This window comes from Takifugu rubripes, chromosome 20 (assembly GCF_901000725.2).
Source record: "Takifugu rubripes chromosome 20, fTakRub1.2, whole genome shotgun sequence".
Lineage (NCBI taxonomy): Eukaryota > Metazoa > Chordata > Actinopteri > Tetraodontiformes > Tetraodontidae > Takifugu > Takifugu rubripes.
The window spans coordinates 15,532,916-15,559,947 of record NC_042304.1 but is presented as its reverse complement, the minus strand read 5'-3'; the positions used below and the strand labels follow the sequence as shown (position 1 = coordinate 15,559,947).

The 27,032-nt window shown below is 45.7% G+C and overlaps 2 protein-coding genes and 1 long non-coding RNA gene across 11 annotated transcripts in view; 2 read left to right on the top strand and 1 right to left on the bottom strand.

The window, feature by feature from the left end:
- The first annotated feature begins 570 nt into the window (after positions 1 to 570).
- Positions 571 to 8,878, top strand: fxr1 (FMR1 autosomal homolog 1). Of its 6 annotated transcripts, none has more exons than XM_011619572.2 (18): positions 571 to 690; positions 1,734 to 1,786; positions 1,883 to 1,976; positions 2,056 to 2,127; positions 2,214 to 2,362; positions 2,464 to 2,557; positions 2,645 to 2,761; positions 2,957 to 3,127; positions 3,352 to 3,430; positions 3,532 to 3,641; positions 3,733 to 3,828; positions 4,848 to 5,073; positions 5,152 to 5,245; positions 5,507 to 5,634; positions 5,704 to 5,907; positions 6,075 to 6,152; positions 6,639 to 6,718; positions 7,193 to 8,878. In XM_011619572.2, the coding sequence occupies exons 1-18, from the start codon at positions 640 to 642 to the stop codon at positions 7,358 to 7,360; spliced, it is 2,064 nt and encodes a 687-aa protein (XP_011617874.1). In that variant the 5' UTR covers positions 571 to 639; the 3' UTR covers positions 7,361 to 8,878. The 6 variants fall into 6 exon arrangements, with proteins under 6 accessions (XP_011617874.1, XP_011617875.1, XP_029684015.1 ...); XM_011619573.2 differs by having other exon boundaries at positions 572 to 690; positions 3,742 to 3,828; XM_029828155.1 differs by having other exon boundaries at positions 573 to 690; positions 3,736 to 3,828.
- Positions 8,879 to 8,966: 88 nt separating this feature from the next.
- On the bottom strand, positions 8,967 to 10,466 carry dnajc19 (DnaJ (Hsp40) homolog, subfamily C, member 19). The gene is made up of 6 exons (XM_011619577.2): positions 10,312 to 10,466; positions 9,972 to 10,023; positions 9,820 to 9,893; positions 9,657 to 9,736; positions 9,496 to 9,566; positions 8,967 to 9,169 (listed from the first exon to the last, which is right to left on the bottom strand). Exons 1-6 carry the CDS (start codon positions 10,312 to 10,314, stop codon positions 9,099 to 9,101), a joined length of 351 nt encoding a protein of 116 aa, XP_011617879.1. The 5' UTR covers positions 10,315 to 10,466; the 3' UTR covers positions 8,967 to 9,098.
- A 3,822-nt stretch (positions 10,467 to 14,288) lies between these two features.
- LOC105418819 (uncharacterized) overlaps positions 14,289 to 27,032 on the top strand; it is an 87,906-nt gene continuing 75,162 nt past the window's right edge. For 2 of the 4 annotated variants that reach the window (XR_003886279.1, XR_003886277.1), the window contains exon 1: positions 14,289 to 14,303. This is a non-coding gene — a long non-coding RNA (uncharacterized lncRNA). Of the gene's footprint in view, positions 14,304 to 19,041; positions 19,176 to 27,032 lie in introns of those variants that run through there. The other 2 variants (XR_003886276.1, XR_003886278.1) reach the window with 2 other exon arrangements.

Here is a 27,032-nt window from a genome sequence, read left to right as displayed (position 1 = left end):
AATTAATGGCTTTATCTGTTATTATAGTTTTAACATAACTTGATATGATGATGATGCTGGAATCAATTTGACAGCAATTCTATTGTTGAAAAAAAAACCCCACCTAATTATTTAAAATTGACAAATGATCTCATAACAGCAATCGTAGCTCGGTACAAACTAAATGGACCTTTGTTCACTGAACTTTTCCAACATGTTATTCATGAAATCAGCTTTCGCTCCCGTCGGATCTGGAATAACCGGGATAATATCGGGACTTCTGCTGGAATATCTCAGATGTGTACTGGCTAAACTGCAAACGATCTTGCTGACGTGGGTATTTTGAGTGGTCGATGAACAAATGAGGCAATAATAACGCAAATAATAACGCAATAACAACGCAATAACGCTGGCTGAACCGGTGCGCCGTGCAGGAGGGGGGCCACACAAAGGCCACCTATTTATTAAATTAATTTTTATTTTACTCGTTTGTCGTTAACAGCGTCAGGACATTGGCGTGATCGCCTGATTGCAGTCGCCTGTGTCCCGGTACCGGGCCGCGGCTCCGGTCCCGGTCCACCGCTCCCATTCATACATCCGCCCCTGACGCTTCAGCGGACACCTGTCGTACCAGCGACCAAGATCCTTTGCGTGTCCAATATGGAGGAACTGGCGGTGGAGGTCCGTGGCTCCTACGGGGCTTATTACAAGGTAAATCCCCACTTATCAATCATTCGATGCGCAGGATGGACCGTTATGGGACGCAAAGCTTGAAATGGAACCTAGTTGTGGTCTCCGAAGCCGCGATCCGCCTGCTTCTAAACGCCTCCTGCGCTCGCCTTTCGCCCATGCTAGCGAAGCTAGCGGCAGCCACCGCTAGGCTAACGTCGCTAAATAGTCCTCGCCAACCGTTAATTTTCGGATTTTGTTGCGGTTTGGCGGCATATGTTGACTGGAACAAACGCACCCCTCCACGATTGCTTATATTTCCAGCCGAGGGTGGTCGTTAATTGGTATTAACGGCGTCTATTTGCAGCATCCGCGAGCTAAAAGTTAGCTTACTTGCTAGTTTCCTTTCTGTTGACGTCAAAAGTTGTAGCTCAAGTAAAATGTGGTTTTAACGACATGTTGCAGCCGCGTCTATGGCCTTCACTCGTTCGTTGCTTCTGTGACGTCTTTAAAAAGAGATCGCTCGATTTTTCTACGTGGATTATGAAAAGCATGTGCGAGTTGAGACACCGGGGAATCTGAACCTGTTCTCCAGCTCTCGGTTGTTCTTTGTGTGTGTGACCCAGCTGTTCTTGTCAATTCTCCCCAGCTGGCATGTCAGCAGTCGTGGTCACTGATATCAGAGACATGCAGCTATTTCTGGACTGGTCTCACCACCTTTCTCCCCCCCGTCTCCGTCTATTTACTCTCATTTCCTCTTCCGCGTTGACTTCTTGTCCACAGGATATTTGACGTTTGCCCAGACGTTAATTACATTAACTACTAATTACAAAACTGCTCTGGTTTGCCTTCTTTTTTTACATCAAGTCTTTGGGATACTGCAGAATCTCTGATGGCATCTTTGCAGGGTTTCAGGGTTTTATTTTAGCTATTCCTGTAAGTCTAGACTTTACGCCCCTTCACGTCTCCTCTTTGTAACAGAAACTTTCTTCAATTGATGCTCACGTCTCCTTATAAGTTGTTTCAGCCGCCGCGCTGCGTTGGAAGGTGGTGTTTGATTCTTATTTTTTGTCCGTCCACTCCAGGGCTTTGTAAAAGACATCCATAATGACTCTGTCACCATTGCCTTTGAGAACAAGTGAGTATTCCCTCTGATGCCGAGCTGCCTGAATGAGGCAGATTCAAACAACCGTAAGGACGTTCTGGGAATTTGCTGAGATTCTTTTGCCTCCAGGTGGCAGCCAGATCGCCAGGTGCCCTTCGGCGATGTCAGGTTGCCTCCACCCTCTGATGAAAAGAAAGATATCGGAGAGGGCGACGAAGTGGAGGTGAGTATGTTATGAGCCCTCCCCCCAATTTGCAAACTGATCAGTGCTTGTCAGAGCTTGATTTTCCTCGTTTTTCAAGATCTTCTCCAGATCCAATGACCAGGAAGCTTACGGATGGTGGATGGGAAAGGTCCGCATGATGAAGGGAGACGTACGTGTTGTTCACAATCCCCCCCGCCAAATTCCGTTACTCGCCTCATTTGTCGTAATTGAACCGCACGCTTTCTCTCTCTTCAGTTCTACGTGATAGAATATGCAGCTTGGAATGCCTCTTACAACGAGATAGTGACGTTCGAGCGCCTGCGTCCAGTCAACCCTAACAAGCCCATCACCAAGGACTCCTTCTTCAAGTGCGCGGTCTCCATTCCTCAGGATCTGCAGGAAGCGTACGCACAGCTTTACATTTCTCCTCTAACACGTATATATAAAGGCGTTTTCTTTGGAGGCGCAGGGAGTTCAATTACCACCCTCTCTGCCTGAACTGTAGGTGCCAGAATGAGAACGCACACAAGGACTTTAAGAAAGCTGTGGGCGCCATCCACGTGTCCTATTCTCCTGAGACCAGTGAACTTGTGATTGTGGTAAGTGTCTCTTTCTGATGCTGAGTCAGTTGTTGACAGGGGAGCGGCCCAGTCTGCTGTATATTCACCACTGGATTCTTCTTAAAGTCCACCAGCGACACCACGGTGAAGCGCGTGTCTTTGCTCAGCGACATGCACCTGCGTAACATCAGGACCAAGCTGCTGCTGATGTCCCGCAACCACGAAGCAACGAAGCATCTGGAGGTGAGTTTCCCTCTCCTGCACGGATCCACTGTGGCATTTCACATGCGCTGGGAGCAACAGGCTGTCAAAATTACAATTATCTGCACTTTGACATTTAAGAAAACGTGGATCACATGTTAATTCTTTGTAAACAGTTTCAATTCTATTCTTAAATGAGCTGCGATTGAGTCAAATGTTGATGTTCTGTGTGCGCAGAGCTCCAGGCAGTTGGTGTCGTCTTTCCAGGAAGAGTTTGTAGTGAGACCAGATCTGATGGGCTTGGCCATCGGCAGCCATGGCAGCAACATCCAGCAGGCTCGGAAGGTCTCGGGTGTCACCGCCATTGAGCTGAACGAGGAAACGGGCACCTTTAAGATTTACGGACAGGTAGGGTGTTTCCGGGAGGGATGGAGCAGAAAGAACGCCCAGAAGGAGGATCGCGGGCGTGTTTAAGCTCACGGACTCTCATTGTTTTCGCCGCAGGAGGACTTTGACCATCATTTTGTGACGCTAAATTACTTTCAAATGCTGTTTCTTTGTTGAACGAGCCCCTGCGGTCGTCTTTGCTCATGTGTTCGAAGCATTCATAGACGTCCGTCTGTGTCTTCCAGACGGCAGAGGCGGTGAAAAAGGCTCGGAGCTTCCTGGAGTTTGTGGAGGACTCTGTCCAGGTTCCGAGGAACCTTGTTGGTATGTAGCCACAGTCTCAGAAGGGAGGAAGAAGCGCTTCTGTTCACGAACACTCGGCTGTCATGCTAATTCTCTCTTCTTGTTTTCTTCTCTCTCTGCAGGTAAAGTGATCGGCAAGAACGGCAAAGTCATCCAGGAAATTGTGGACAAATCTGGAGTGGTGAGAGTCAGGATAGAGGGGGATAACGACACGAAGCAGCCCCGGCAGGAAGTGAGTCTAATAATGCTGCAGCTCGGCTGCTGATGATGGAGCTGAGGTTTACAGTCTGCTATAATAGTCGCTGTTGCGTCTTTGTGATCTGTTGACACAGGGAATGGTCCCGTTCACCTTTGTTGGCACCAAGGAGAGCATTGACAACGTCCAGGCCCTGCTGGACTACCACATCTCTTACCTCAACGTAAGTCTGCCCTCTGTCTGTCACACCAACGCTTGTTCGACGCCTACAGATGCATCTGCTCTGCATATTCAATTAGAATTTACCTGATTTTCATTATATTATTACGTACTCTGAGTTATATAAAGTCACATGGTTACTATTATCTAATCAATGACCATCGGGAAACGTGCAGTTTCGCATTCTCCCACTGTGATTTAAGATTCTCTGTGTGATATTTACTGGTGCGACTGGGTTGGTGAGCTGGAGATGGAACCTGAAGAATGTGGGACTTTATTTTGACTGGTTTCAGTCATTAGATTCAACCAACCAACTGTGACGACACTAAATATGACGACGCACGGCAACAAAACTGCGTCCCCAAACGGTTCCCATAGAGGATAGGATAAGGATAAAAGACTTTATTGATCCCACATCGGAGAAATTGCACGTTACAGCGGTAGCCCGTGGTGTACAATACAGAAAAGTACTAAAAGGAAAAATAAAAATAAAAGACTCTTATGATCAACTCGGAAGATAAAGTTGCATTTTGGTCCTGATCCAAACTGTCACTGGCGAAGGAAACGTGACTGTCCAGATTGCAGCTTACATCTGTTTTCACCCTCTAAAATGCTGCTAAATTATTAAGCGGTCCTACCAACCAATATTCAGTTTCCAAACGATAGCCGGAAGTGTTTATCAGCCCTCACTTTGCATACCTGAGGGTTGCGCAGTAGAACCGAGGGAACATCTGTTGACTGTCCTGTTGGCAGAGGCACAGAATCACTCGTGTGAAGTCAATCAAATGTTGACTTTGCATGGAGGTGTGTGCAGTGCACGTGGCGTGTTTGTTTTGCTGCGTGTAGGACGTAGTGGAGCGTCTCGCGGATGTTCAGTGGGTAGAGGAAGAGCGGAGATCCCCGGGGAAGTGCCCCGGCAGGGCTCCGAGTAACCACGACGACTCGCTGGCTGTGATGAGGATGGACGCTGATGACACTCATGGAAACGTGCTCTGCATTTTCCTGTTGCCTCGTTCTCTGCAGGAGGTGGAGCAACTTCGTCTGGAAAGGCTTCAGATCGACGAGCAGCTACGCCAGCTCACTCAGGGTCACCGACCAGTCGACAGGGAGAGGGGGGAGAGGGAGGAGAGGGGGGAACGAGAGGGCTACAACACAGACGGCAGTGCCAACGCCTCTTCATCCTCTTTACACGTCAGCCGCACCTACAACGGGCGCGGCCGTGGGCGCAGAGGCCACAACACCGGCTATGGTGGGCACCTTTAGAAACATCTCACGTGTTACGCAAGAGTTCACTCAGCTGTCCTGACTCCCTCCTTTGTGCTCTCAGGTACAAACTTTGATCAAACAAACGCGTCTGAGACTGATTCCGAGCGTCGGGATGAGCTGAGCGACTGGTCCCTGGCTGGAGAAGACCAGGACGGGTGAGCTCCGATCCTACCGTGTCTATTATTTCATGCTCCATGGGCACTTTGGCCTGGATATCAGCTCAGGAATGTGCTACAAAAGCAGCATGAGTGGGCTTTCTTAGTAGGAGCTGGCTTATGGGACCCTTAATTAGGCTGTTTATCATAAAAACACAACAACATTAACGAGTTAAACAGGTTTGTGTCCAGAGATGGTGTCTCACATTCAGTGTGTGTTGTCAGTCTGTGGGCTGGTTCAAACTTGCTGCTTGACCCCAGGGACAGGGAGAGAGACCAACGCCCACAGAGAGACGGTCGCAGGAGGCCCGGACCCGGCAGGGGACGAGGGACGGGACGGGGCGGGCGGGGAAGAGGCGGAGGACGAGGAGGATACAGCAACAGCTTTGGTAATGATCGGAGAGTTGTGTGAGAACAGTCCAGTACTGTGGTTTCAATCTCCACTCGCAATTCTGCAGCAGGACCTCGGAACAGCGAGGATAACCGCGCTTACGCGTCCCTGGAAACCAACACGGAGACAGACCAGACCGCTGACACCGACGCCAGCGAGTCCAACCTGTCGGCAAACCGGCGCAGGAGATCGCGACGGCGCCGAACGGACAACGACGCCACGCTGATCGACGGCGAGTCTGACAACGCCTCAGTGAGTGAAAATGGAATAGGTAAGGAGCGAGTCTCTTCACGTCCAACCTTTTAGGGTTTCGTTGTTTCGCACGAGAGCTTTGTTGTCAGAATACGCAAGCGGAATTTCAGACACCTGGTTTGCAGACGGGTACAAAAAAAACTCTGTAGACAGGAAATCACTGTTTTGACAACCAAACTTCCTTAGATGAAGGTGAAGGTAAACCTCAGCGTCGTAACCGTAGTCGACGCCGACGCATCCGCCCGCCTGAGGAGAGGCAGCCAGGTAACCCCTCCCCCCTCCTCCCCCCATCCTCAGCTTGGCCTGACGTGACCGAGCCCGTTGTGTGTGTGTGCGCCCCAACAACCTCGTTATTAACATAATAAGCTCATAATTGGATGCGGTGTGTTTGACTGACAGGTCAGTGGCGGCGGTGACCACTGCGGTTTGGTGTGGTGTGCAGAAATCAGCACTTTCTGTATATTCGTGTCATGTGACAGGCATGAAGTCTGTACTAACAGCTGAGGTACCGTTTGGGTTCGAGCATCCTGTAACTCCAGCGCTGGTTTATTTGCTGTGTGTTGTGAGCACGACCTTTAACATTTGTTACAACACTATTGCTGAGTAATAGTGTGCCAAAAAGCTGACGCAAAGGAGTCTGAAAGACCTGGAACGTTGCTTATCGGGTCCAGAATTGTGGCTTCTGTTTCAAGAAAATGTGATGATTTATTTGTATTTTGTGTGTTTGTATTTTTCTTTTAAATCGCACAGTGACTGTGGCTGATTACATATCCAGGGCTGAATCTCAGAGCAGGCAGATCACAAAGGATGGCAAGAAAAACAAGGATGTGGTCAGTACTTAGGGGGCACTCACACTAGGCTGTCCGGACCCTGGCCGAGCACGAAACTCTTTGGCAAGGTCGTCCTGGGATGTCCACGTGTGTAACTGTTGAGCCCACATTAGCGGCTGTATTCAGATGGACAATGACGCAGAGGTCACGTTGAAATTTGTGCAGCGGCAAATAGAAAATGACTAAGAAGCCAAAGCGGGCTTATTGTAACGTCTTATAAATAAGGGGGCGGCTCCTTTTTGCTGGTGATGCATTCGGATGTAATGTTGTGTCTGAGAGGCTCTTGTTGGGACAGACGCACGGTGGGGAAACGGGAGGAGTCGTCGTGCTTTGACAATATACGGGCAACTGGGCCTGGTGTGAGTGCCCCTTTAGTTGTCCGTGGATGTTGTGTATTTTTAATAAAGTTAGTTTAAATACAATAGAAGGTGACATCCCGATAATCAGGGTTTTTTTCATCTGATTCTCGCTCAGGGTCCCGTCGATACCATCACTGAACACAGCCCGACGTCTGTCCCAGCAAGCACCAACGGTTCCGACGACAAGGGGAGCAACGGCGCCGGAGCTTCCACAGAGAGACCCCCAAACGTCTCCCACCAGGGGGACTCGGGCGCGCAACCTGTTGTTAACGGACTCTCGTAGTCAGACCTAAACAAAGGAAACGGTTTCACATATTGTAAATTCTTTGGCTGCACTAGATCTCCAGGGCAACCGTCAAACACTGAATACGAAATCACCCTTTTTTCTTCTGTTAAAGTATTTGCAACATGCTTCACTGTCCAAGATTTACTGCTCTGAATCATGACCCCCTCCCCCTCTCTTTACATCCACGTTCTCTCTCCTTTTAACTGCAGTTTTTTTTAAACAATAGTTCTTCCTGTATGAGCTTGCCAAAGATAGCCAACACTCGTCAACAGATGTGTGTCGGGCTCAGCCCCCTCTCTGGAGCTGAAAGGTCTGACAGCAGAACACGACTCCAGCCCATCCTGTGGTATGAATGCAGCAGTTCTTTGCTTATTAGTCAAATATATATCTTAGCAGGGTTTTAGAAAAAGTCTGCCTTTAACAGGGCGGGCCGATGCTTCCACAAACTTTTACACAATGCTTCAATGCATCTAAACTACTTTGTAAAATAATATTCTGCATGAGCAGTACCACAGTGCAGATAGGAAACCCCGAGTATGTTCAACATTAATGTGATCAGCTGTTGTGCCTTGTAGATTCAACATGTCGTTGCCTGGCTCTGCACACCGTCTGAAGTCTTTTCACTTATTTCTGTGTTATTTGGGGACCATCGTCTACCATAGATGCACCACATGAGTTGTCTCCTTGGACTACATGTTTGGACTACATGTACCACAATGGCACCCACTGGCACTGAAATACCCTGAAAGGATTTCACTGTTTTAAATATCAGTTGTGTTTATTTAATTTTGTGTTTGCTTGCAGGAAAATTAGTCCAGTTATCCTTTAAATATATATGTTGAGAGGTTTGACATTAGATGCTTTGTTGTTTGTTTTTTTTCCAATATGCAACCACTTCAGTCATAGACCTTATTACAGCACATCTGGAAATCTATTTTTTTTTTTTTTTTGCACTGAAACATTTTTGTTAAACTGATTGTAGTTGAGTCTGGAAACTGGCCTGTTGCTGGTAATTGCTGGACAGACATGTAGCCATCAGTGCTGGGTTTCCTGGAAACATCTCAATTTCATCGCAGTTGTGTCATTTCTTAATTTCCCCTCATCAGTTAATATCAATATTGCAAAAAGTCCCGTTTGAGCATTAACACTTAAAAATGCTGTTGATGTTTCTGGCAAACCGAGCCCAGGTGACAAGCTGTCATTTTTCGTGGTTCTTTCAGGCTGGCTGAAAAACTGGTCATGACTGTTTGGAGGAAGGAGATTTATCTGGTTTATTTATTTAAAAAATGTACAGTATTAAAAAATAAAAACAGAAGAAACACTTTTGACACTAAAACATCATGGCGATGGTTTCTTTAAAGACAAATTTGGACTACTGAGAGTTGTAACATCTCAAGTGCTTTGTTGGGTCAACTTTTTCTTTTTTAAGGATTGTTTGGTTGGTTGATGTGCAATATGTTTTGTATGCCAGTAGTTCTTAAATAAACTTGATCTTCTGTGTAGATCTAAAACATCTGTCTGAGTCAAAGTTCTGTTTGTGATGGTGTCAAATGGAGGTGTTTTCCCCCAGACTAAAATCTTTCCAATTAACATTTTCCCCAAATGAAATTCCACCTGAAGTCTTTATTGGAGCGACTCAAATCTCATTAAAAAAAACTGAAAACAGTCAATGCACGACGGTGGAAATCATCAGCACAGAGTCACATTTAATATTTATTACCAGCTTCTCCATTTTCTATTTCTTTGATTGACTGTCCATCAAATCTTTAGCCTCGTTTATCTTAGCAGCGATGTACGGAGATCCTCCTGTGACACACACACACACACACAACACAAGATCAGTTACACACTTGCAGAATCAACAGTTACTGGGCACCATAGTATAGGTCATTTTCTGGACTAAGGTGGTCAAAATGGTTAAACTCAGAATACTTCTTATTCGTGGTTTTTGGTTTTAATAAAATCCATGTCGAACAAATGCACCTCTGGACTGGAATAACAGTTTGGGGTGTATTCATTTCACAGCAGGTACAGAATATTTCACCCTTTCGGACTCTACTCTCAATATCAGATGTCCCGTTAAGACGCTGAACTAGTCGGTATATTTATGTGTGAGGTTACTGAACCTGTACCTCTGTCTGGATGGTTCAGGACCATCAGTTTTCTGTGGGCTTCTCTGATCTTATTCTTGTTGGCTGTGGGACTGAAACACAGGACAGTTAGTGGCTGGACTGCCAGTCCAGTAAGATAACCAGAACCAAGACCTCTGGTCTGGGAAATGATGCTGACATACCTGACGCCTAAAATAAGGGCAGCTTCCCTCTTATTAATCTTTGGATCAAATCCTCCTCTATAGTAGCCACTCCCAAAAGCCTGCAGAGCACATTCAGGTATCAGTTCCCTGCAACGCAACGCATCACTTTACTGATCAGTGATACCACAATACTTGTTCGTACCGTCTTAGGGAAGCTCTGAATGGCTTGTTTCACCTGAGGCTCCATCTGCTTCATGGCCTGCATGGCAAAGCGTCCTGTTGGGTTCAAAAAGGCACACATGTATATGGATGCGTTCATGTCGATTAACTCCAAATCAAAGAGGAGAGATTTACCAGCAAACCCAGCTGCTGCCAGCCCCAGTCCCACCACCACCATTGAGCTGGCCTGACAGACACATGGAGGAGCAACATGAGGACACACAAAGTCGCAGCCTTTACTGGAGCCGGCCAATATTATCGATACACACACACACCCTGACGACAAGGAATAGCACGATACTAAACAATTACAATCGGGTTAAAAGGGTTAGCAACTGCTGATTTAAAGGACAGCAGTATGACGTAAGTAGAGCTAATGCTAGCTTAGCCATTTTAAATGACTCGCCGCTGAACTACTGGATAATTAACTGTTTTATATTGTGCCTTCCTGAAATATTCAATGAAATCTACAAACCATGTCTGCGTGCTGTGTCCCGTTTTATGGAGAAGCAAAGAAGCTCACAACCTCAACTTCTGACCTCTCATGTTTTCTTCTCTGCTGCGTTTGCGGCACTGCCAGAAATGACATCGAAGTGTCGTAAAATGCCGTAAACGTCAGTCGGCCCTGGGCTCCGAGACACTGGAGCTGATAAGTGTGTGAAAATGCAACTAACAGTAACACATCTCAGTAAAGTATCGTTTCGTATTTGCCTTAAATGTGTTTTTAAATGACCAGTTTACTGGGCTCAATACAGTGTCGTGCGCAGTTGATATATTATAAACTGTGCCCGTACGTATTCACATTTGAATGCAACACGCACCATCAGAGTCTGACTTTTAACGAGTTATGTTTTTAGTGGTCACCTAGTAAAAGTACCGTTTGTATAGCGTGATTATGTGAACTATGTCGCCTCACAGGGTGAGGAGCCCAAAGTCTCTTTCTAAGGTCTGGATAGACGATATCTCATGCAAATATGCAAATTTCCCCATTGTGGGATGACAAAAGGAACATGGATGTAGACCAATAACCAATAACTGAAGCACAAATATCGACAATGACCACAGCATGCACTTTGCTAGCATTAGCTCTTAAAACATGGTTATTACCAACTTTACTCAGCCAGTCAATTGTTACTGATATTTTGTTATAGGTTTTTGGCAACAGTGCCAGAAACGTGTTAAACTCGACAGCAGTAACGCTTGAGTATCGGAGCATCCCCGGGGTGCTGCCCCCTGGCGGCGAACGCATCCCTGGAACAGAGTTGCACAGGTCGACCGTGCAACTGGTTCACGGTCACGCTTCTGGTTTTCCTCAAGAGCGCCACCTTGTGGCCGCATTGTTGCTCAGAATGGCAGAAAATGTCACAAGTAACTCCATCCCAAATAACTTTTTCTACATAAGGATATTTCATTTTAGCAGGGAAGTGAAATACTTGTTTTAACGTTTCTCCTCCAGGTCTTAGACGTACAAAAATCCACAAATGCTCTGTGTTTCAACTTTACAGTATTTCCAATTAATCCACACATTTAACGACATTATAGACCACAAAAAATCCAACGTGGTCACAAGTGGAGTGATCAGGTTTTCCAAATGTTATACTGTATGCACAAGTCATTCTGATCTGAAGGACAATCTATCCAACATTAACATATTAACATATCCAACATTCAAATATGCAGCGATAGACAGTGTGGCTGGGGTGTTACCAGGTGCGTCCGTCATCGCTCCTTTACTAACAGGTGGCGACTGTCCAACAATGGTAAATAAATGCATGAAAACCCAGTTAAAGCAGGAAGTGACAACATGTTTTACCAGAGTTGTTACAAGGCTCCTGAAGAAAGAGGAAGACAAAAAATAACATCAGATCTGAACTTCACCTGGACATACGCGGGACATTTATGTCCTTGTACAATGTGCTTGTGTGTTAGCAACACATGTCTGAGCACGTCAGTGTAACCTGGGAATCACCTAAGAATCAATCCAATTTCATTAAAAGAGCCTTCAGAATGCAAAATCAGTGAATTCAGTGTTCAGTTCAAGTTCTTCTAACCTTTTTCTGAATAAAATAATAGACACGTGCATCATGTTGACCACGATGTTGGAGAAATGATCATGTGCACTGGACGAGAGGATAATGAGGTTTATTGGCAAGTCAATCTGCAATTAAAAGCCTCAGCAATAGAGATGCTAATGTAACACAGGACAGTTAAATCCACTCATTTCCTGTTTTTAAACCTGACACGATTCTGCATTTGTAACAATTAGACGGTTCATGGTTTTAGTTTCTAGACAACATTACAGCAATGTTTCAGCCAAGTCAGTTAACCAACCTAAACCGGTAAACTAAACTAGTATACTTCACAGAATCCTGGAATTTCAAAGCATTAACAACAAAACAAAATCAAACATTATATACATGATTATTTAGCGTTTGTGAAATTCATTGGAAGCCGCAGCAGTAACGAAGGAGATGGGTTCTTAATTACTAGTGGTATTTATACCTGCGGTGCGTTCAAGGTCTCAGGGGAAAAACACCTGCTGGCCTTGAAGCACTCGTCTGCGCTCTACTTTAAAGCCGCAGGCTGAAATATACCGGAAACTATATTTGAATCGTTCATATTTGAATTGCAAAACTTGAATAATTGGACTAAAAGAATGAATTTGAATCACACAATTTGTATCTGTGTTGTTTAATTTGAATCATTCAATTGCAAAAAACAATCTGAAGAGTCAAATTTGAAACTATTAACTGGGACGTCCAATAAGAGCAAAACTGAATTCAAGAGTATGAAATTTAATTTGATTGATCAGAAACTATTTTTGATCATCACTGAAACTTCAACTCTTTCTATACCTCTATACATCTCAAGGAAGAGCAAATAAGCACGTAATATCGTGGTCAGGTGTTCCCGCCACCATCAAACAGATGAAGTGCTTGACCCGTAGACCCAGAAAATAGATGCTATCAATTCAAGTAGCATCTCTTTGGGACACTTTGTATTTTCATTGATTATTGATATCAGAATGGGAAGAAACAAACTAACCCTCACAGCATTTCTGTCTTTCCCTGAGACCTTGAACACACCCAAATTTTAAATAATGCTGACACGAACACCCCTCCATCATCTGCCTTTTTAAAGATGTCGAGCCTTTTCACTGAGGATCTCAGGTATCATATAACCTTTTTATGTCTTAAACTCTGGAAGTCTCTTTCAAAGTTAAAACTTTATCACTGGACCAAGAAAACCTTGTTTTATGTTAAACGTGTGATAAAATGCTCCCTAACCCATGTAATTGTTACAGTCCTACACAGGTGGGGAGAGTCACTGATGCTTCAGCCGCCTGGTTCGCTGTGCTGCTTCGGGGCAACGTTGGCCACCTCCACATACACAGCAGCCACTTTGGATTGGAGTCGACTGGAGTCTTCGGTTAGCGAACAGCAAACTGCACAACCCATCGCTTGTAGTGGAAGCACAATGAGACTGAGCAAGAAGAAAAACACACCAGTCGTTCCATTTTTCCCGTGGCTCAAATGGGCCGACAGACTGTATCTTCCCCTCCAGGACCGCCTGAGACCAGCCGCTCGTTACGGCCCCAAAGACGCCGCCACCATCTGCAGCCTGTCTTTCAGGAACAATTTAAACCCGCGCTGCGTCTCTCCCGTTGGACCGAAACACCACAGCAGCTAACACAAAGGCACAGAGAAGGGACTAATTATTGCCCGGATAATTTGCATAATTACAATGTTTTTCCGATGCGCGCGCAGTATAAAAATTGTAAATTGTTGTGGACCTGCTGTCTCCTCTCAGCAGAAGTCATATGTGAATAGAAAGAGCCTGTTCTCCACTGGCCATGCAGCCAGGCTCATGCAAGAGTTCCCAATCAGCGAGCCTCACAGCTCATTCAAAGGGATTTAAAAAGCCAACTGTGTGGAGAAATGAGAGTTTTTGCCCCCCAAATCATATGGAATGACAGTGCTGGTTGCATATGGGGAGAGCCAGTGGCAGGCACAAAAGCCCACAGGAAGCAGCTATTTCTGTGTGTTTTATTAACCCAACCAAGCAATTTAATTCTTTTGTTCAGGGGAGTTCTACTTCATTGATTAACAAAAGCGGGGATATAATTTTTTCAGCCCCTTTTGAAAAGCCTGAAATGTCAAGCCTTTTAAAGGAGATTATTCTGCCTGTGTGCAATGAATAGAGCCCAGAGTAACCTTTTGTCTACAATTAAATATTCCAGCATAAATATAAAAGAAAATCAGAGATGGGGAAGATTGAGTCAGGAGAGATTGGAGAGGTAGATCCTCTGCCCGATAGTGGCAACAGCCTGGCTCTAATTAGATATGCCAAGCGGGCTGCGAGCAGTCACTCTCCACAGCACGCCGAGAGAGGAGGCAGCCTGAGGAGGACAGAGGAAACCTATCGGCTCATCTGCCTGTCCAGCGCCTTCCTCTGGGCATCCGAAAGGTATTTCAGGAGACTCTGTTTTGTTTTCCGCACTTGTTTGTTTTCCTGACGTGTTTGCCGCCCGCGTGAAGGCGTCTGAAGGCAATGCCTTCTGGGATCCGCATAAACAGGGAGACGGGCGGGTCTTCAGAAAAGTTGGGACTGTTTATGATTCCGGGGAGTGATTAGGGATAACAATGCGGTTCTTCAGGGACGGAGGCTGCCGGGAGGAGATGAGGAGATGGGGGTTCACGCAGAGCTGCGTGTGAGCTGCATTCGGATGCGAGCGGAGGCTGCTTGTGGGAGCGGTTTTCTGAAGATAAAACTTTGGTCCAGAGTTTTCCCGACTCCTCGTGGAGGAGATGTTTGTGGGCGACGGTGTGACGAGGCTGCTTCTACTCTGATCTGCTGCGTTAGCCTGATGTAGCTGCTGTGACCTCTGCAGGGAATGAATTGATGTATTGTCACCGATAACTTTAGGAGACAGGTGTGACGCTCCTGTTGTCCTGCTTTTGTGTCGTCTTACTTCTGACCGGATCGTTTTTTAAACACTCCACAGTTGCCAACTTTACCAGATGTTGTACACAGCTGCTCTATTCTGCAGGCAGCTTTCACTGTTTCCAAATAAAGGCATAGAATCAATTTAAGGGTTTTATTAATATCATTTTCGATTCAGTCACAATTTAATAGGGGTCAATTTAGCAATTCCTGGTTTGGTCCAGGAGGTGAGGAGGTCAATGATGCTAACATCAATTATTTTAAAGTGTAGAAACAAGAAACTACTACAGGGGTGACATCAGGAAAGTTGACAGCAGGGTTGATAATCAAAGATAATTGATTAACGGTTCAAATAAAGTCCAACAGAAACAGACGCGGAAAAAAGGGAACATCAGGAAAAAAGCAGAAGTAATCTAGATATATTTAGTCATGGATTAGGTGGGAACAAGAGCAACGTCTACAAGAATGATCAAGAAAACCTCTGTTAATGCCAACATTAAAATGAGTTTGTGTGGTTTCTCAGTTCAGCTTCCTGGAAATGACTTTTTCCTGATTTTAGTGGGAAACAAGTGCCGAACATCCAAATACTAAACGTCTAAAAACACAAGCAGTTACCAACAGTTAAGGTCCAGTAATTACTGGTCACCTGGCCAGGCTGCGCTCCGCCCTGGTCCAGGGTCAGCTGGTGTAGCTTCCAGCCAGACCCTTCCTGCCCAGGTTTAAAGGAGCTCCAACTGCAGCTGTGACACACACATTATTTAGCTACACCAGCTCTTTGTGACGTTTAAGTGTCCTCAGAAGATTTTTAGTGAGTGAGTGCCGAAAATTCCACCACTTGAGATTCCGGTTCAAGCCTAAAACAGTGACGCTGGCTGATCTGTAGCCAGGTGACGGTGCTGCTGGTGGGGTTGCTACCTGAGATGCTACAGACTCAGGCTTAAAAGGAAACATTTCATTCTGATATTCTGTCTGAATGAATCCAAATCTGACAGGAACTCAACTCAGCCACCATGTTTTCTGCTCATTTAACCCCAAACTGTAACGACTCAAGCCCCTGTCCATCATAAATGGAGACTTTCAACCCGATCCTGGGATCCCACAACCGACAACTCGTTTTAACCTCATTCTGCACCTTCACTCCATCTTAATTCTCATCTAAACCCTCACGCTAATGCTAATCCTTCAGGCTTTCAGGAGGCAGCAGCATCAAAACAGCCTCGCTGTGACAGCTTTCCATCATATGTGACAATGCGTCAGCAGACACACACGCATGTAAATGTGAGTTCACCTCCGCTCCAACAGCCTCCTCCTGCTCCTGAAGGTTTTATCAGAGCTGATTGAAGGAGACAGCAGCAATGAGTGAAGGTCACCAGGTCACCAGCTGGTTATGGTGCCTAAACTGAGGCAGCTCTGCCTGCTGATCAAGCCTGATAAAACCAGAACTGTTACTCATTATTGCAACAATTTAGTGAACATGTGATCATACATTAAATAACATAAATAGAATGAACCATTTAAAAGGAAAACAAGTTATTTTCCAGCAGTAAAGTGGATTTTTTATGGTTCCGACTACCTCTATAAAGGCCCGGGCAAGCAAAATGTAACAGTTATGTTCAATGTAACTGATTTTTCATTAGAATGTGTGTTTTAAAAAAACCAAAAAACATTTCCAGACGTGGAACAAGAGAAGCGTGCAGGCAGACAGGTGGGCTGCGTGTCAGACAGACAGCCGCCCTTTTACAGACAGATGTTTAAATCTGGAATAATGCTGATTTTAGACTTTTACTGCTAGCCTGGCAGAAGGGAAACAAGAATTTTCAATCAAACAGCTCTCCCACCATATCCAGATTTGACTCCAGCAGCATAAAGCTTCCCACATAATCCTTTTATCAAGCCTCCGATGGAATATTCTTGCTGCAAATACCAGAGAGAGAAATATTATTAAGGTCATTTCTATCGCTGGTTTATTTTCTATTTTAAAAAAAAATCATTGCTGCTTTCCAGTTTTATCTTCAGACAATAATTCATTCAGGTTTGAGGATGGAGAACGAACTGCTGATCATACACCTTCTCCTGACCACGGAGGGAGTCTGTTCGCCAGAAATAAAGGAATAATCTTTAAAAAAAAAGAATAATCATCAATGGGAACGTAGTTTCTGGATGTGATGCACCTGTCTGGCAGGTTGACGGGAGGATGTAAGTGGGTCAGGTGGTGCTGGTGGCCAGGACTGCTCATATCTCTGGGAGATAAGGAAGCTGGGTGAGCTGTCCTGCAGCCCTGTCAGCACTTTACAGCGTTTAACTCCATTTCCTCCCTCTGCGTGAAGGTGTAGGTCCTCGTGGAAGCCTGTGATTGAACAGGCTCAATTCACAGTTCAAGTTAAACAAACATGTATTATGGGATGGAGATACCTGCTGGGATTAGCACACTAGTAGCTGCAAACCATTAGTCTGATGGCTCTCAGCCTAAATGATGCAACGTGTCCTCTGAAGTCAAAAATGTCCTCACTCTGCTAGTAAAAATTCACAAGGCAATAGAAGAAAACACACGGCAGAGAAAATAGAGCCAGTTTCTGCCTGCTGAGGGCTTCTGGGTAGTTGGACAGCTTGGGCTCTGTGATGGCTCTGTGTTTATCTCAGTAATGGGATGGCACCAAACTAACTGACTCTGATTGGGTAAGTGGATCCAAGAATGAAGTCACCTCTGATCCTCGGTGCCTCCGACCCCGAGTGACCCTGCCAGGTCTCACACACCACTTCACGTTACGCGTGACGCTGTGACCATCTGATAATGGTGTAACAAGTCAAGTGGGTGTGAGTATCAGTGAGGAAGCAAGCACTGCCCTGAAGGCGTGCGTGCGCGCGCGTGCACGTGTGTAGACATACAATTATCCTCCGAGAAAAACAAGTGCTGAGTGAGTGGTCTATTGTGGAAATGGGATTACAGCCTTTGAGAGACCAGAACACTCTGTGTTGGCTGGTGTTCAGTCAGAGCGGTGTTATTTCAGCCCGCTGTGTGTGTGTGTGTGTGTGTGTCTGTGTGTGTGTCTGCTCTGTACTGAATGGGGCCATGTGAAGCCAAACTGGAATTTGTGACCTGTTGGTTGAGGTTAGGGCAGCACAGGGAATATTAGCTTGATCCTGACGTGGAATAGAAGACAAACACTGACAGGTGTGACCCGACATACGCAGGTGACCCAGAGCCTCCTCGGATATAAACAGTGTCCATGCAGAGGTGTATCACACTCTAGTCATGTCTCATTATTCCCCAACTGAATCAGCGATTCAGTTATCCTGGCATGGCCTCTATTGATGAATAAGCCCACGTGCACGCGCGCACACATGCCGGAGAGACACCTTAAGTTTGTTTTGATTCAGCTGCGAGACCCAGAGAGTCGCGGGGGGGGGGGGGGTGAAAAAGGAGGGAAAAAGGGAAGGCAGGCTTTTCTTTTGCCGAGTTCCTCGTGTCACTTGTGTGAAACAGCAGCCAAACCAATAATTTTGTCAAGTTCTTTTTTTAGCGGCGCGGCTGAAGCGTCTCTGGATTGCCGCGCGTATAAAGGCAGCCCGTCTGAAGCCATTCACGGCGCTGAATGAACGCGCCATCTGTGGGGCTTTCTTATTTCCTCTTCTCTTTTCTTCTCCTCCTTTTTCAAGCCTTGTAATCAAATTTGAGCAAAATCAAATGGCGGGAGGATACAGAGGGAGCAATGGGGGGGAGGGAGGTTTCAATGAAAGTACCTTTTGTTGGTCTGAAACGAGCAAGTAATTTACAAAATGCCCTCCCTTTGTACAGGGGGCTAAAGGAAGAAAGAAATCAGTAGCTTTTAGAAGCTAGGCCTTGTGCTGCGACGGGCAAGATAATGAAAGCCGTCTTGTGTTTGTGGGCTAGAGAGCATCTCAAAGGCAGGCCGGGCCCCGGCTCAGGGTTAGAGCTGCTGCTGAAAAAACTACGAAGGGGAAAAAAAAAGAGAAAGAAACAACACGCTCCTCTGTGCATGTGCGTGTATGTGTGTTTGGCAAAGAGCGGCAAAACAGGACGGCTAGTCTTGGCAGAGGCACTCTGAGGCTCAGGCGCGGTGGTGGAGGCTGAGGAGAGACGATGGAACGACTCCACCGCCGCCTTACCTGACGTCCCCGCGGAGGCAGGAGGGCCCCGTCGGCCCCCGGCAGGTACCACCACCGGTGGGGGTGGGGGGGGGCGAAGATGCAGAGGAGGAGAGCCGTCCCTGCAGGAACCACTGGGGATGAATTACAGATCAGGATTTTCTTCCTCCGCGTGTGGAGCACCTGGGCGCTGGAGCCTTTACCTGCTGGCGTCCTCTGGATTATTACCTGGGCGACACCTGAGCAGAGCGGCATCCAGGAGTAATGCAGGTCAGGACAGCAGCGGAGGTACGAGCTCGATTCCTGTAATTGTAATGATCTGCTTTTTAAACTGTGGTCACCTGACATGCAGTCGTCGTCATCATCATCATCATCATCATCATCACCTGGCACAGCTGCGGCCTGAATCAATCACACCTGTCATCAAATGGAAATATTTACATGAGTTTTTGGTTTGAAGGACCGAAAAGTTCCTGATGTTTCAGCTCTTGCTGGTTGGTGAGTTATGATAATCGTTGTTTTCTATCCTTCTGTCCTTGTCAAACGTTTCATTTCAAGCAGATTATGCGGTTTAACGCTTCTAAAAATGAGTTTTTATTGATTTGAATCTGAAATTTCCTTGAAACTATTTTTTTGGCCACATCCTCATAAAACATTGCTGATGCTAAATCCCAGTTTTATGGCAAAAGTTATAACTAAATAATAAAATAAACCCTTTTACGCACACTTCTTTAAATCAGACTTAATTCAACGAGTGACAATGATTTATTCAGGTTATTTAGAAACTTGTTTTGAGTTCTGAAACTCCTTCGGACACAGGTGGGAGTGTAGAGAAGGTAGTTACTGGCCGACTTTGGCTGTTCGGGGAGCAGCGTCCAGATCAGGATCAGTTTGGATCGTCGTGGCGATGGCGTGAATCTTCAACATATTTGATTTGTGTTTGATCCAGGAAAGACGAAAAATCACGACAATATAAAGATTTTATAGAGATATTATATGATAAATGGGCAGCGGCACAGAGGCACGTGAAATCTAAGTCCAAGCATGATAGCTAGCTGGTTCTGCTACTGGTCACTGAGCTCAGGTGGAGAAAACACCACGTTGATCATCCTCAGTGACGTCAGAAGGTGATGGAAAAGCACCAAATCCGCCAATATTCCCACCCACAATGTTTGCCAAGGGTTACTTATTTAACCCGCAGCTGTGTTCAGGCGCCGTGTCAATAAAGTTTTCACACTTTTCACACTTCAGCTCCCTTTCGCTGAGCAACAGGGGAAAAGTGAACTCCGCTGGAATGAGCTGATTTCTCTGTGGGCAGACTGAAATGTCAGAATTAGCACTGGAACAAAACGGCTGGCGGAGATCCAACCGGAGCGGAAAGGCTAATGAGCTGTCGGACCGCTGCCACACGCGGTGACAGACAGCTGCAGACGTGTGGAGGCTTCCAGCCAGCCCAACCCACCCTCCAGCACCTATGGGACCCTTGCGTTACCCCACCTGAAGTTTGTTCGAGCTAGTTTGCCGGAAGACGTTGACACATTATACAACTATTGATCATTTCTCTCCAGATCACAGATCAGTGAACTGAACTGAAACAGCTACGGCTGCAGCCCAGACGGCATTCAAACACAACACAAACACAAACAAATGCGTTAAAATACAACACCCACAAGCACTCGCAGCATCAACGGGAACATTTTCAGCCGTTTCATTTTGTCTCAAGGGCAACACATTATTTGGAATTTCATTCCGAGTGCATCTTCTCTATTAAATCTCACAGGCCATTAATCTTTGCTAGTTTAGCAAAGTGCTGCAACCCCACAACCCCCCCGAGGACCTTCTAATAACCATCCATGGAGCGTTACTGGCGAGAGGGGCCACCGTCGCTCAGGATTGATTGTCGGGTCTCATCACAAATTGCAGCTCATTGAGCAGGAGAGGCTTGTGATCTGTGCGCGCGTGCAAGTGTGTGTCTTTTTAGGCGCACACACCTGTCAGCGAGGCGCACTACGGTTAGCCAAGCATAGGCCGTCATTAGCAGCAGCAGTCAGTCATTAAGCCCGTCATCTCCCATCTCTCAGCTGACCCAGAATCTGTATTTAACCTATGAACTCCCATGATTCCACTGTCATTACACGTGGCTGTGAAAGCAATGGATGGATCTCTGTGCTTCTGTAGAACAGACAGAATCCACTTATTCTTCAGGAGTGAATGAGTATGTATAGATGAATGGATGGTGCATTATGGGCTTGCAGGCACAACATGATCCGGATCTCCAATCTGCAGCAGTTCAACCAGAAACTGGATCCTTAAATTCAGATAAAAGCCCAAAGCAGGTGGGGGAAAAGTCAAAGATTTACAGATGCAAAAGCTGCAACATAAATCTTAATGACTCATTAGTTTTCCATCCACCAATACAAAAATGAATAAATGCTTGAATAATCCTCACAAAACACAACAGCAGGAGGTTAATGTTGATGTTCTCTGTACATGTGGCGTCTACTGCACGTGGAAGGACAGAGGGTGGCACAAATGTGCAGCTTGGAGAGTCCTCCAAGGCAAACGTTTGTGATTTTGGCCTCTAAATACATTAAACTGGAACTATTGTGAACTTCACTTAGAGAATAATCGACTTATTAAGAACAGTTATTCAGAACACCCTAAATTACACAAAGCAGGAGACCCGCAACATACAAAACTAGTCATCAATAATCAGATAGATGTCAGTTTTAGTTCTAATGAATGTAGTCAACAGATTATTAAGTTTTTATTCCAATTTAACCTATTTGGACTTACCGTCTCCTCTCAATGCAACTGAGGAGAAAAGTCGTCCATTCAAAGTTGAAAAGTGTCCAGACAACAACCCCGGGAACCGAGAAATGACTTCAGATCACTTAATCATTGTAGCACCCAAATAAAATGATCGAATAATCACTTTTTCCTGCTCGGCTCTTACCTGTAAAACGCTTCCACGCCTCCATTTCAGCGGTAGGTGGTAATTAGCTACCGTACCGTCTGTGGCTTTCAAACAAACAACGCTGCTCTTAAGGTTATTTCACCCCTGAATTGGCCTGGCTGTCAGCTTAAAAAAACAAATTGTGTGTTTTCTTTCTTTTATTTTATCTTTTTCATTCCACATTTTCTGATACAACAAAATGTTTGCTTGTTGACCGAGCCGGCTTGACTCAAAGACCCGCCCTACTCAGCTTGTGATTGGCCAGACGGCCCCTCTCTTGTTTCTGATTGGTTGATCTGTAGACCGGAAACCTGACGGACCGCCTCCTTCTCTGGGTGCTGCATTCAAAAACGCAGTTCTGGGAAATTTTAAAATTAACTCAAAAATAAAGGTCACATTAGTTATAAAAGCCCAATACGGTTTAATGGTTTACCAAACCCCTCCTGAAGCAAAAATAGGAGCACAAAAATAAAGAGCTAACTAGTTACTTAAATAACAATGTTTTTTATAATGCATTAAAATCCATCTATTTACCAACCAATGGATCAAATAGTATAATAAATAAATAGAATGATCATCTGGGGTAAAGTACAAATGTGAATAAACATAGTTTCAGTGTATGTTAAAGCTTTTTGTTAAAATGGGATCCAGATATTTCTTTGGACAGGGAGTGACGCTACGAACAGAGGAGGAATCTACGGAAGAGAAATGAAGGAAGCGTCTTTGGGGACAAAGAGATGTTTGAGTATGATCTCTTATCACTCCCTCCACAACAGATTCGTGCCCTGATGTTTCCATATTTATAGGTGGAAATGAAGGTAAAAGATAGTGTTGAGAAACAACAATATAAAACACAGTTGTTGTAGTACAAAGACAAAAAAGGGACCAAAATCCATTTTTTTCCCTTTTTCCTTCAATAGTAGCTTCTGCGTTTATTCGGATGATCATATCGGTGTTCAGTTCTATGTGTTTGCAGTTTTGAGAGCTATACCATCAAAAACTACTGTCCTGTATCTTCAGCAGCTTTGGGACTTTAAACAGGTGTGTTCATCCTTTTATTTGAATATTCACTAATTCCTCCTGACTCCCCCATTGCTGGGATTAACCCTGCGGTACTTTGTCTTAGCTGCTCCTCGCTGTGCCTCTCAGAAAGCCCCCTGAAGCCCTGCGAGTGGCGATAGAAGCTGAAATTAGGCAGCTTTCTGCCCCAAAGCTGCTACATTAAGACAGCCCTAACCTTGGCCTGGGCAAGCTGTGTTAGCTGCATGGCTAATCTAAAAGCTAGCAAAGTCACTCAGTGATACCTTAAGCTAACTAAAGCTACCTCTGCACTGCCTTAGATAAGCTAATGAGGATACAGAGGGGTTAAACTGAAGTTTTCTGCCTTGTATTTGACTCTCAGGTGCCAGGTGTGCTGGATGACCAGTGAATATCTCAGTAAAAACTCAGGTGAAGGTTGGGAATCAGACCAGTATTGTCTTACAATGATAAGGTAATGAGGGGCTTACGGAGTTGTATCTGAGGATGAGGATGGAGAAACTGGCAAAGTAATACCTGCTATCTTGATGTGACACCCCAATTTGGCCCCAGAGCAGGTCGGGGGCTGCTAATATTGCTTTTGTCTTGTTCCGATAAGGTAATGAGGGTTATAGCGAGGGGTGATGAGTGTTAAGTGCAGCATTAGTGGACATAGAGGAGACATTTGAGCAGGTAAAGCTCCCGAGGGAAGCGCTCAGCTTCAGGTGATGATCACAAATCTAGGGTTGTGTCTGCAGCGAGGGCGTCTCAAACTGTCCTCAAATAAGAAACGTGTCTTTAAATAGATTTTAAATATCACATATTGAGTTTTATACAGTACCATGGAGGTTGTAGACCACGATGATTTAGATTTACCCCCTCTGTGTTCGAAGCTGGAGTGGATGGTGCATTTAAGAGTGTAGGTGAGAGAGAGGGGTGGGGGATGGGGGGTGGAGAGAGAGAGAGAGAGAGAGAGAGAGAGAGAGAGAGAGAGAGAGAGAGAGAGAGAGAGAGAAAGTGTGTATCTATAACTAATTGTTTAGACAATGAGCCAGAAGCTGAAGCTTTGTGTAATTTTCTGCCATTCATCAACCCTCAATCTGACAGCATCACAATAAGCTGCTGCACAGTGGAAGGAAAATCACACACACACACACACACACACACACACACACACACACATTAGCATACTAATGCAAACACAACATAATGCAGACATAGATTCTATCTGGATTTACATTTCATAAAGCTAATAAAGACTTTTAAAGCAGCTGTGTGTACGTTTCTGGCCCAAACTGGTAATTTGATCACATTTTAAACACTACCGTTACCGACTCAGGTGGAGGGTGGTGCAGCAGGCCCAAACATCAACGGTACTGTTGGGATGCTACCTTGCTTCTGAAATGAGAATAACCTGACTGGAAAACTGTTGTCGTCCATTTTATGTATCTGAAATGAACACAGTTCCTTTGGTGACACATTATGATGACTTGAAATACATTTCTTAAATATAGCGTCTTAAACTTTAAGCATTAACGAACCTAAACAGGTTTTTAGACTCAGTTTTTGAATCATTTAGCTTGGACTTTTATAAGAGCTGCAGCAAATATTGATTCCAACATGCACGTGTATGTTTTGAGTCCAGCTTTCTGCATGTTTGTGTGCATAAACCATCCGCTTTGGTTGATGGTGGTGTGTGTAAACCTCTTCAAACCTCAAGGCCTCTCAGTGACACACACTCACACACACGCAGACACGCATGTGTGCGCGCACGCACACGGGCGCACTCACATCGACTGGCACCCTGCTTTGCTTTTAGAGCCATTACTGTCAAACAGTTGTTAGCACGTCAAGAGAAGTGGTGTTGATGGGATGGAGGGAAGGAGGGAGCGAGGCTGAGGGTGGAGAGGAAATGTGGGGGCGGCGGTTGAAATGGTGGCTGGATGAATGGTCGGGGGGAGGGGGGGGGCTGCTCTAAGTGAAGACAGATTGATGTGGGTGTCAGAGAGGACTCAGGAGAGGAACAGCTCTTTATTTGACAGTCAATTATCAGATGGACCCAGTGGCCTCACAGTCCAAGGCCGTCACCCTCGTACAGTATGAACGCGGGTTTCAAACACCGGCTCAGCACCTGGAGGTGGACGACAGGAATATTTAACGAGGCCTAAACAGACAGCTCTGCTTGTGTTAGCTGATAAAAAAGTGTGAAATGCACAAACGTGTCAAATCTGATACCTGGTTTTCATTTTCTGGCTGATTTTCATTTAAAAGCATTTTTTAACAAAAGTGTTGTGTTTTGCTCCAAATTGTACAATATGAAACAAGTGCAAATACAAACATCCAATGATTTTATTGCCAATAAAATAATAGATGATTTTTAACATTTGCGGTTGGAATGACTGTTATTATCATACTTTTGGATTTTCACGGCGGTGATATCGAAAATGGCCATTTCACTTCAGGCCTCAGCGTCGGCTGATCAATGGATAAATCCACAAATGAGATTTCCAATTGTAGCAGGTCCTCGTGGTGCAGCAGATTATCTGGCGCATTTACCAGGATCTCTGAAGGGGCCTCTGAGTGTGTGGCGCTCTTCCAGACGAGGCCAGCAGAGACGCGCCGCCATTGGCTGCCCGCAACATTTCATGATGAAGCCTCGCGTTTGCTATTCACCGTTTAGCCTTGAGCTGAGATACCAGGGACAACACACACACACACACACACACACACACACACACACACACACACACACACACACACACATGTTATTGTGGATCATGAGGACACAAATTAAACATTTGATTTTAAAGCAGAGATTCCACCTCAGATGAGTGTGACAGATGTTTAGATTTATATTTCTATCCAGACAATTTCTAACTGTGTGTTTTTAAAGATCGGAGGTGACGGAGTTCCTTTCTCCTGCGCTTGAGCCGGACATTGATCGCCAACCATCACAAATGACCCCGGGCGTTACTTTAACGTGCAGCTAAATTTGTGACCGCTCTGTTTTAAATTCAACTCTGGTTTAATGACCCACATCATGCAATTATTACCTGTTTAATCCTTTAACTGATTAACGTTGTGGATCCCCTGATGCCATTCACATGAAGATCCTGAGGACAGGAGAACTAAAACATCATGGCAGGCGGTGGCGCTGTCCATGGTGCTGATGCAGGTGACGCTCCTGTTGAGAGCTGAACATTGGTGTTTCTCTTTATTTAGATTAGTGTTCAGTCCACTTTTACTTCATTAAAAGCAGAATTCTGTATTCTGTCTCTCAGTTTTGGCCGCCAGGCTGATGTCGCTCAGCTCTTCAGCAGCGTTTAGACTCGGAGACCAAATCAGATGAGAACCAACGTCAGCTCCGCAGCTTCATTCATTCACGTCGTCAGATCAGAAGCTGCCACACATCAGACCTTACACTGCTTTTTGTACATTTGTTTCTTGTCCTTATGTGGCAGGTTGTTTTTAATCTCCGCGAGGGTTTAAAATATCGGCATAGACAGAGAGGAAAGAGGTGATGTGACATGCCTCTGTTAGCTTCTGCTGCAGATGTGAAGGAAGAAACACGCCGATATTAAATGACGGATCATCATTTTATTCTACATTTATTCTAAACACTCACATGTTTGTCTGTCCACAGAGAACCGGCGTTAGAGTGTGTGAATATCAGCAGTGGTTTATCAGTGCCCCCTGCAGTAGCACTCAAGGGAAGGAGGGCGAGAAAGACCCCTGAGAGAGGGAGAGGGGGGGTAGAGAGAGAGGGAGAGAGAGAGGGCGAGAAAGACCCCTGAGAGAGGGAGGGGGGGGTAGAGAGAGAGGGAGAGAGAGAGGGCGAGAAAGACCCCTGAGAGAGGGAGGGGGGGGTAGAGAGAGAGGGAGAGAGAGAGGGCGAGAAAGACCCCTGAGAGAGGGAGGGGGGGTAGAGAGAGAGGGAGAGAGAGAGGGCGAGAAAGACCCCTGAGAGAGGGAGGGGGGGTAGAGAGAGAGGGAGAGAGAGAGGGCGAGAAAGACCCCTGAGAGAGGGAGAGGGGGGAAAGGGGGAGAGAGGGAGAGGGGGAGAGAGGGGGGGGGGAGAGAGGGGGGGGGGGGGGGGGGTAGAGAGAGAGAGAGAGGGGGGGGGTAGAGAGAGGGGAGAGAGAGAGGGCGAGAAAGACCCCTGAGAGAGGGAG